General features: G+C 46.5%; 1 protein-coding gene across 1 annotated transcript; it reads right to left on the reverse strand.

The window, feature by feature from the left end:
- Positions 1 to 3259: 3259 nt before the first annotated feature.
- Positions 3260 to 7858, reverse strand: LOC142909282 (uncharacterized). Its single transcript, XM_076059713.1, has 2 exons — positions 7808 to 7858; positions 3260 to 6544 (listed from the first exon to the last, which is right to left on the reverse strand). The coding sequence occupies exon 2, from the start codon at positions 6528 to 6530 to the stop codon at positions 5118 to 5120; it is 1413 nt and encodes a 470-aa protein (XP_075915828.1). The 5' UTR covers positions 6531 to 6544; positions 7808 to 7858; the 3' UTR covers positions 3260 to 5117.
- Between the last annotated feature and the right edge of the window lie 3661 nt (positions 7859 to 11519).

Below are 11519 nucleotides of genomic sequence, written 5' to 3' on the forward strand. Positions count from 1 at the left end.
CGATATCGGCAGTGACCCTGGCGGAGGTGACGTCACGCTCAAGAGCGCGGTGGACAGGGGAGGGGTGAATACCTTGGTGACATGACGTCACTAGCGAGGTACACCTCCACCTGGCGTTTCACGCCGATGAGGTAATGCAGAGTGGTGACGTCACAGAGTTGGAGTTTAAGTTGATTTAGATTCATTTTCCATTGCTCCCTCCCTTGGGTGTGTGAGCTCAGCAACAACGTGGACATTATTGTGTGTACACTGTGTGTGTGTACACTCTGTGTGTGTACACTATGTGTATACACTGTCACTGTGTGTCGCTGTGTGTCACTGTGTGTCACTGTGTGCGTGTCACTGTGTGTCACTGTGTGTGTGTCACTATGTGTCACTGTGTGTGTGTCACTATGTCACTGTGTGTCACTGTGTGTGTGTCACTGTCACTGTGTGTACACTGTGTGTATACACTGTGTGTACCCTGTGTGTGTTCACTGTGTATACACTATGTACACCGTGTGTACACTGTGTGTGTGTACACTGTGTATACCCTGTGTGTGTGTACACTGTGTATACCCTGTGTGTGTACACTGTGTGTGTGTACACTGTGTATACACTGTGTATACACTGTGTGTGTGTACACTGTGTGTGTGTACACTGTGTGTGTACAGTGTATGTGTACACTGTGTGTACACTGTGTATAAACTCTGTGCCACTGCGTGTGTGTACACTGTGTGTGTGTATATATACACTGTGTGTGTACCCTGTGTGTGTACCCTGTGTGTATACACTGTATGTACACTGTGTGTACACTGTGTGTGTACACTGTGTATACCCTGTGTGTGTACAGTGTATACACTGTGTGTGTACACTGTGTATGTGTGTACACTATGTATATACACTGTGTGTGTACACTGTGTGTGTACACTGTGTGTGTGTGTGTACACTATGTGTATACACTGTGTGTGTACACTGTGTGTGTGTACACTGTGTGTATAAACTGTGTGTCCACTGTGTGTGTACACTGTGAATACACTGTGTGTGTACATTGTGTGTGTACACTGTGTGTGTACACTGTGTGTGTGTACACTGTGTGTGTGTACACTGTGTGTGTACATTGTGTGTACACTGTGTCGCTGTGTGTGTCGCTGTGTGTGTCACTGTGTCACTGTGTGTGTGTCACTGTGCCTGGCACAAGCGTCGTGGTGACGTCACCACCACTTAGTTGCGAATGGCGATTGTTGTTGTGTCACTGTGCGTCTGTCACTGTGTGTGTGTCAGTGTGTGTACACTGTGTGTACACTGTGTGTGTATGTGTACACTATGTGCATACACTGTGTGTGTACACTGTGTGTGTACACTGTGTGTGTGTACACTATGTGTATACACTGTGTGTGTACACTGTGTGTACAGTGTGTGTGTGTAAACTGTGTATACACTGTGTGTGTACACTGTGTGTGTGTACACTGTGTACATTGTGTGTGTACAGTTTGTGTATACTGTGTGTGCACAGTGTGTGTGTACACTGTGTGTATACACTGTGTGTGTACAGTGTGTGTGTACACTGTTTGTGTGTACACTGTGTGTACACTGTTTGTGTATGTACACTGTGTGTGTACACTGTGTCTACACTGTGTGTACACTGTGTATATACTGTGTGTGTGTACACTGTGTGTGTGTACACTGTGTGTATACACTGTGTGTACACTGTGTATAAACTGTGTGTGTGTATACACTGTGTGTGTGTACACTGTTTGTGTCCACATTGAACCGAACCCCCGGCAAGGCGATCTACTTAATGACGAGAGAAAATTCACACGAAATGTCCCTTTCAATGAAGTCTTCCAGATGTAAATTGATACAAGCTTTTAATGAAGAAATAAAATCATCTAATTCAAAACACAACACAATTTAAAGATGTTTCATTTTAAAACTTCAAAACGGACATGGGGTACTTGTGTGAATGCGTCCTTCGTGTGCAAATGTTGTAACTTTCCTGGCCTGAAGGCCGTCAATGTGTTGGACCCTTATTGGTGCACAGCGTCTCAACAACAGCAGTGGGGTTTGCTTCAAGCGATAGGTAACGAACATCCAGACGTCAATCAGCAAGGAGCATTCATAGTCTTAGACAAAATCTACGTCAACACGTAAGACAAAACTACAATTCGTGTTGTAGAGAATGTATCTCCTCCTATACGTTTAACTTTCAAGTGGTATGCCTTGTAACTGATGAATGATCCGAGCGTGCTCCCTATTTCAAAGACAATGAGTTGCTCCAGAGGCAGACGCTTCGTGAACCACAAAAGTACCCTTTGACCTGTATCACAAGAACAACGGGTCTCACCCGAGTTCTCTGTACAGGTTACTTCCGAAACACACACACACTTTGTCTTAACATCACTTATTCAATATTTGACCCTCAGACAAAATGTTACATGCACGCGCACAATCAGACAAGCATTCATTCTAAATCCTTGACGGGCATATTAACAACATTGAATTACTGCAGCGAAATTGACTGCATCACATAACATCGTATTAATAAGAAGTTATTTTACAAATACGCACCGTCTGCTTAACAGTGTATGTACATTTTGATTTAAAGCTTTCGTGACTGCAGTAATTCATATTCTTAGTTTTTTCGGTAAAGTCACGTTGAAGAGAAACAACAAAATAACAAAATATATATAAAACAATAAAAAAAATTCTCACGACGTTTCGACCATAACTCAAACGGTCATCATCAGGTGTGTCGGTTTGCATAAATTTATTTTGAAAACGGCATATTTATTTATATATATAAAAATAACGTTTGCGTCACGCGCAACGATGGCAGTTTGCCAGGACTAGTCCATCTATTTTTTGAAAAGAGGAGGGGGGAGACGAAATTTGTTTTTATGTATGCTGTCTGAAAGGCACTGTAAGCGTGAACAATCAATCAAGAACTGAAATGATTTATCAAATCTTTCCAATGATTGCTAAGATAGAATCCATCTTCTCGGTTGAAATTGTCTCTGTGTTTGTATATGTGGATAGCCTCATGAACGAATCTCTCATGGAAGCCAGATGGCTTACAAAGAACCTCCGTCTTGGAAAAGTCAATGGCATGTGAGCCTACTGAATTAGAACAATGATCTGCTACGGCCGAGGTGTTGGTCCTACCGTGTTTAAGGTCTGCTTTATGTTCACGAATGCGGTCCGAGATATGGCGTTTGGTTTCTCCAATGTAACTACTACCACAGAGGCAACTTAGTTTGTAGACACCAGGGTATTGTATGTCCGGAATCACATCTTTTACAGACGGAACCAGATCACGGATTTTATGTAATGTGTTGAAACGGACCTGGATCTTGTGTTTATTCAAGATTTTGGAGATCTTTTTTGTGATCCCAGCAATGTAGGGTAAAGTGATGGTTTTGAAAGGCTCCTCAAGAGGGTTCTTCTTCATGGTTTGAGTGATAGCTTTGCGGATTGTATAGTCGGAGTAACCATTAGCCCTAAGAGCTTGGTGTACGTGCTTGAGTTCACTGCTTATGTGTTCCTGGTCGGATATGCATTGGGCTCTATGATACAGAGTCTTGATGAGAGAATTCTTCTGTGATGGATGGTGGTGGGAATCCGGTTTCAGATAAGCATCCGTATGGGTAGCTTTCCTGTAGACAGAGTGGCTCATTGAACCATCAGGTCTCTTTTTAATTAGGACATCCAAAAAAGGTATCATGCCATCTATTTCGACTTCCATGGTAAATCTGATGGCTGGGTGTATGGAATTGATGTGGTCGAAGAATTTGTCTAGAGCAGGCCGGCCATGTGGCCAGATGACAAAAGTGTCATCCACGTATCTCTTCCATAAGGTTGGGCGCAGAGTGGCAGTCTGGATGGCGTCAGTCTCAAATTTCTCCATGAAAATGTTAGCTATAACTGGAGAAAGGGGGGAGCCCATTGGGGTGCCCTCAGTTTGTTTGTAGAAAGTTCCATTCCAAGTGAAGTATGTATTGGTTAAACAGTGTCTCACCAGGGGGGGTACCTCAGTGTTTAGTCCTTGATGAACCAAGTCTTCAATGATTGCAATGGTGTCAGGTACAGGAACCTTGGTGAATAAGGAAACTACATCAAAACTGACAAGCAGGTCGTCTGGGGACAGGGAAATACCCTTGATTGTTGATACCAGGTGAGTAGAATTTTGTACCGCAGAGGTACAAAATAAATAAATATGCCGTTTTCAAAATAAATTTATGCAAACCGACACACCTGATGATGACCGTTTGAGTTATGGTCGAAACGTCGTGAGAATTTTTTATTGTTTTATATATATTTTGTTATTTTGTTGTTTCTCTTCAACGTGACTTTACCGAAAAAACTAAGAATATAGTGTATGTACACCGTACTAATGTTGCGTCATTCAAAACGAGTAGGCCGTTGCATGCTGGCGTCTGGGTCAAAATGTAGCAAATTCTAAACATTACGCTACAAATAATAGATCACGGCGTTTCGATGGCAACACAAGCAATCGTCATCAGGTGGGACAAGCACAGCAGCAATAAGAGGAAACTGCTGGAGTAGGCGCCTACTACTTCAGCAGTTTCTTTTGCTGTGGGTGTCCCACCTGATGATGATTGCTTGTGTTGTGATCTAAACGCCGTGATCTGTTATGTTTCTACCCACGTGGTGACTTTACCGAAAGAACTCAAGAGTGTGGATTCCTGCAGTCACGAAAGCTTCGAATCAAGATTACCTACAAACTACACAACTGAGATGACGCATCAATCATCGCCCCCTACTGACAGGCTCTTGTCCACATGCAGGCCGGTGCAGGGCCACCACCTTGTGCCACACAGGGGCAGCTGCAACTTGGGGATGCTCTTCGAGTGTTTCAGACGAGGTACGACACAAAACTCCGAGTTGCTGAGGCGGTTAAGCAAGCACCGTGTAAATGCAATTATGATAACATAGTGAATGCTTGGGGGCATATTGTCTCTCGCTCCTGGTTAAAGATCTACCCAACCCACAGGTCCACAAAGACTGGCCGCCCTTACTCTGCAGGTTGAACCTAAAAATTGAGTGTCCAACTTCACGTTCTTGTCATTAAAGGCCTGTGACAAAGGTGCATCTATTGGAGCAACATTATATCAAGCTTACACATCTACCGGGTCTTCACTTGACTTTGTATTGTCTAGGAGGAAGTCCACCCACACCTCCACTTCCACAAACTGCTGGGAGTTGCCTCGCTCTGCCTCACAGTGAGAATTCTCCTCCTGCTTCACGTTGCCTCCATCGATGTGAAGGTCCCATTTTGGAGTTGAATCATCTTCACAATTTACCTTCACTCCTTCGCTCTTCACCATCACCTCTTCACATTTCGCCTTCACCTCTTCATATTTCACCTCGATAACTTTAAAAGTGTCTAAGCTGGGATTTTCTTCTGGTTCTTGTTTCATGAGGGATGGGCTCATGGTGGCACTTTGACTTTCACAAGCTGATTTCAGACTCCACTCCTTGTGGATCTTCTGATGCTTCTGTGTTCTCTGGTGTACTTGAAGATTTGATGAATGTGCAAATGCCTTCCCGCACACACTGCACTTGAAGGGTTTCACTCCCGTGTGTGTTCTCCGGTGTGATTTAAGACCAGATGACTCTGAAAATGCCTTCCCACACACACTGCACTGGAAGGGTTTCTCTCCCGTGTGTGTTCTCCGGTGTGATTTAAGAGCAGATGACTGTGAAAATGCCTTCCCACACACACTGCACTTGAAGGGTTTCTCTCCCGTGTGTGTTCTGTGGTGTTTTTTAAGAGTAGATGAATCTGAAAATGTCTTCCCACACACAGTGCACCTGAAGGCTTTCTCTCCCGTGTGTGTTCTCTGGTGTGTTTTAAGAGCGGATGAATCAGAAAATGTCTTCCCACACACACTGCACAAGAAGGATTTCTCTCCCGTGTGTGTTCTCTGGTGTGTTTCAAGAGCAAATGACTGTGAAAATGCCTTCACACACACACTGCACTTGAAGGGTTTCTCTCCAGTGTGTGTTCTCTGGTGTTTTTTAAGAGTAGATAAATCTGAAAATTTCTTCCCACACACAGGGCACTTGAAGGGTTTCTCTCCCGTGTGTGTTCTCTGGTGTGTTTTAAGAGCAAATGACTGTGAAAATGCCTTCACACACACACTGCACTTGAAGGGTTTCTCTCCCGTGTGTGTTCTCTGGTGTTTTTTAAGAGTAGATAAATCTGAAAATTTCTTCCCACACACAGTGCACTTGAAGGGTTTCTCTCCCGTGTGTGTTCTCTGGTGTGTTTTAAGAGCAAATGAATCTGAAAATGTCTTCACACACATACTGCACTTGAAGGGTTTCTCTCCCGTGTGTGTTCTCTGGTGTTTTTTAAGACTCGATGAATCTGAAAATGCCTTGTCACACACAGTGCACTTGAAGGGTTTCTCTCCTGTACGAGTTCTCTGGTGCTGTGTCAAATTTCCAGTCCGATCCGTGCCGTATGCACGCTGGTCGCATTGTTGACTTGTCGTACCGAGCTGCGCTGAGTGCATTTGCTCCATCAGACCAGCGTCAGCTGCAGACAGAAAATAAGAATATCCACACCATCTACACGTCAGTATCGAGGCACAGAGGAATGAATATATACAGTCACATGTGCCTTACACGTCTATACTTATTCATATATTCACGACTAGCTGTACTACCCGGCTTCGCCTGGGACTTGGATCCACCACGTTCGGCCGCCTTTGTCTCCCCAGTGGCGATGTTCACACCACAACAGTTACTCGTTTGAGGCTGAGTCGACCTAGGGGAGGCCCAGAAGCGGTTCAAATAATCGTCGCCGGTGGTGGCCGTGAGCGGGAATCGAACTCGGGTCGCCGGGTTCATAGCGCGGCGTAGCGCTAACCGCTACACTACAATGCGTTACGCTTCCACACACACACAGACACACACAGACACACACACACACAGACACACACACAGACACACACACAGACACACACACACAGACACATACACAGACACAAACACACAGGCACAAACACACAGACACACACACACAGACACACACACACAGACACACACACACAGACACACACACAGACACACACACAGACAACGCTAACGGCTACACTACAATGCGTTACGCTTACACGTGCGCGGGTCACGTGACAGATTTGACGGCACAGCTCACTTGCCGTGCAAAAAATCTATACATTATTGAGCTCCCCTCCCCCCCCCCTAAAAACAACACAAAAGTGTATTTGCATAATGTGTGTACGGTGTACAGTCTGGAAAGTACCCACATGGCAAATTTACAGTTTGTTGCATGTCGGGAAGTACGCTAAACATTGTGAACAGACAACACACACAATCACAACTTTGCCTTTTATATATATTTGGAGATGCAGTGAAAAACTTTCACAAAATTCATCACGCGGTTTTAGTTTTTTGATTTTCAGTTTTATTTATTTTAGTATAGTCCTGTGAGCCATTCGGCTCTTGAATCGGGTGCAACCACAACAAGCAACAAAACAAAAACACGACCAAGAAAAACATCTTACAGTGACTATGTGTGACTGTGCAAACAGCACTGTCATGGCACGCAATGAGAGGGCAAATGTCATAAATATTCCTGTAAGCCCTCGCATCTTCAACATTAATGTTGCCATAGAAACGTTGTGGGGTGTTTTGCTTCATTTAAACAAATAAAATTTATTATGTTATTTTAATTTTATTTTCTATCTACGTGACTTTACCGAAAGAACCAAGAATATTAATTCCTGCAGTCACCAAAGTTAAGTCAAAACATTCACACACGTTGACAAAGCCTCACCTTGTGTTGTTGTGGGCAGGTCGCTTCTGATAAGAGCGGTATAGCAGCTCAAGCGGGTTTGGCCTGGTGAAAAAAATAAAAACTGCGTGAATATTTACAATAAAACAAAGTTACAAAGTGGCGAGCCGGGTGAAGACAAATTAAACTTAAGCGAGATAATTAAAGTGAACGCAATCAGGCGAGGGCAGGAGGCAAGGCCCCGCGTGATAGGCCCCGCGTTGTAAAGTTCCAACCTGGACATCGATTCCCATGCTCGCTGCTACTCAACTGACATCCCTACGAGAGAGAGCGAGGCTCTACCTTGGTAAACAACAAGAACAACCACCACAACCACCACCACAACGACCACCATCACAACAACCACAATCGCAATGAGAAGTTCTCACCTCGGATTTCAGTGCAGTTACATCGTGACGTCACGCAGCAGCAGGTGACATGACGTCACATCCGGGGAACGATACATGCTCCTCCAACAATGAGCGGCTCCGTAACTAAATAGAGAATAAATAAATTATGTTAATGGTACTCGTCCCATGTGTCGTGGGCAATGAACTCGTCGGCTTTAACGAATAAATTATGTTAATGAGTTGCCGTCACTGGGCGTAGCTTTGCCCAAATAAGGATTGGCACTGGAACGCAATCGGCAGTGACACAAGCGGAGGTGACGTCACGCTCAAGAGCGCGGTGTATTACCTTGGTGACATGACGTCCCGAGCAAGGTACACCTCCCCCTGGCGTTTCACGCCGATGAAGTAATGCTGAGTGGTGACGTCACAGAGCGGGATTGGAGTTTAAGTTGATTTAGATTCATTTTCATTTCTCCCTCCCTTGGGTGCGTGGGCGCAGCTACAACAACAACGTGGACATTATTGTGTGTACACTGTGTGTGTGTACACTATGTGTGTGTACAATGTGTGTGTGTACACTGTGTGTGTGTGTACACTGTGTGTGTATACTGTGTGTATATACTGTGTGTGTGTACACTGTGTGAGCACAGTGTGCACACTGTGTGTGTACACTGTGGGTGTACACTGTGTGTGTGTACACAATGCGTGTGTGTACACTGTGTGTGTACACTCTGTGTGTGTACACTGTGTGTTTACACTGTGTGTTTACTCTGTGTGTTTACACTGTGTGTGTACACTCTGTGTTTACACTGTGTGTGTGTGTACACTCTGTGTGTGTTTATACTGTGTGTGTTTACACTGTGTGTGTGTACACTGTGTGTGTACACTGTGTGTGTACACTCTTTACACTGTGTGTGTGTACACTGTCTGTGTACAGTGTGTGTGTGTGTACACTGTGTGTGTGTACACTGTGTGTGTGTACACTGTGTGTGTACACTCTGTGTGTGTACAATCTGTGTGTGTGTACACTGTGTGTGTGTACACTGTGTCTGTGTACACTGTGTGTGTACACTGTGTGTGTGTACACTGTGTGTGTGTACACTGTGTGTATGTGTGTACATTGTGTGTGTGTGTACACTGTGTGTGTACACTGTGTGTGTACAATCTGTGTGTGTGTTTACACTGTGTGTGTGTACAATGTGTGTGTGTACACTGTGTGTGTTTACACTGTGTCTGTGTGTACACACACAGACACAACCTCTACCGTCAGCAGTGGATGGGTGTAGCGAGGTGCAATGCCACCCCCCCCCCACTATCTCTGTGATTAAAACACACAAACACCACTAGCCTATAATAATAAAGTGACCAAAAAGGACAAAGAGTACGTTTGACCTGTCAACTGATATAAATTCCACATTTATATGGCGTAGCCCAGTCTCTCCATTGGATGACTCCTTTTAACCTCACACAGAGTAGTACTGAATTTATTGAGCTCTGATGCCCAAACTGTATTTTGAAATTGCAACCTTTAAAACTGCGAGACAAACGTTTTAACCACATCACTTTCCAGCCAGAAATCTCTGCCCAAGTTGGAGCACTCTACCAATGAATCCAGTCATCTGAAATTAACGTTATTGTAACATGCATTCGGAATTCCTTTGGTCGCCCAAATGAGCCTCCGCACCTTGGCATGGATAGCGAGTCCTGCACTCACGTCAGAAGCAATAACGTCCAGCTATTTTATTTCAGCATGGCAGATTTTAAGCCATGTTGACTTGGAATAAACCTCCCCAGGTACTTGGTCCGATTGAAACTGTAAAAATAAAATTGTACCCTTAGGGGTTAGCCTGAATTGAACCCATGAGATCGGATCCAAGCGTAATGCATCAAAGCAGCACTCCCATCTCACTGGGTTTGTACAAAATATCTGTGCTATACACCATACTACTTTACAGTAATATACTACTATACTTTAGCTGGAATGTAGCATGTTTATGGTAGAGTGGATTATTTGTAAATTTTGATTGAAAATCCGAAGTGTCTTCAGTTATAAGACTCCGTCATTCTTCAAGCTGCATACCAATGTTGAACAAACATTTACATTTTTTATATTGCTAAAGGACATTTGCAGATGATACATTATTAATGTTTGAGACAGAGGGACATGCCAATGCACGTGAATGTTTTTTCAATAAAACATATCAAAACTATACAGTTGCAATAATATTAAAATTAAATCCAAGCAACATTACCATTTTCCCTGCTCCTTGAGTTGTGTACAGGGCCATGGCGGTGTGGGGGCCGACGTCCACCCCACCGCCCTCGCTGGGCAGGTGGGGCGCGACGTTCGCCCCTTCCGCCGCCTCCTCCACCGCGTCGGTCGGCTCCCGCCGGGCCCCCGCCGACCGAGCGATCGGGCCCCCCGCGCCAGCGCCCTCTCCGAGGGACAGACTCGTGCTGCTGGCTCACGGCCGCACGGAGTAAACCCACGCACCCCCGCGCGCACCGCGGCTATCGCTAACGCAGCGGACAGCGGCACGCTAGCGCCTACACCGGCGAGCGATTACCTCCACGAGCATCGGCGCGCACCGCAGCCGTCGTTAACACGGGGCCCGAACGGTCTCGCACCTGCGGGCGATTATCTCAACGCGCGTCCGTGCACGCCGCGCGCCCACTACGGCTGACGCAGCACGCGGCGGCCCACTCGGGTCCACGCCGACGAGCGATGATCTCAACGCGCGAGCTCCGGCCGCGGCTCCGCCCTCGCTCTCGCCGCGCATCCGCCCACGCAGCCGCTCCGCACGGGAATCACACGCGCACCACACCGATGCTCTCTGCTAACTTTTATTCGTGGCGCAAACCCCGCACCGCCCGGAGGGAATATTCTACGAGCGGAGCCTAGGCCTACCGCTACCCAAGTCCGCAAATGCTCGCAGGCCCCATCACGTACCTCGCGGCCGTGCTCACGGCGTCTCGCGGACGCCGTGAGAGTCGGAGGGACGAAGACGAAAGGGAACTTTGCCTATCGCCGCCTCGTAGCGGCGCTCGCCGGCGTCGCAGATGCCGCGAGCGGCTCGAGAAGGCGGGGAGCGTCGCGCGCGACTCGTCGCCGCCGACCCGTCGAACCTTCGCGCGCCCAAACAATTTGAAGCCAACTCAGGGGCGCCGCAATGTGACTCGCTCTGCGAGGGTCGGCCATTCTCCTGGCACCGGGAAACCGCGGGACTTTCATCCCAGAGACCCTTCGGATGAAAACCCGTCGTGACGGGCAAACCCCCGCCAGGACGCTACGTGTGCGCGCTGCAGGTGCGTGCTCGGTGTGGGGGGCCACGGGGGAGTCGAGGCGATGGCGGAGTTGCTCCGAG

Source organism: Petromyzon marinus, unplaced genomic scaffold (assembly GCF_048934315.1).
Source record: "Petromyzon marinus isolate PM22_M1 ecotype Great Lakes invasive population unplaced genomic scaffold, UKy_Petmar_22M1.pri1.0 PM_G_Scaffold_114, whole genome shotgun sequence".
NCBI lineage: Eukaryota > Metazoa > Chordata > Hyperoartia > Petromyzontiformes > Petromyzontidae > Petromyzon > Petromyzon marinus.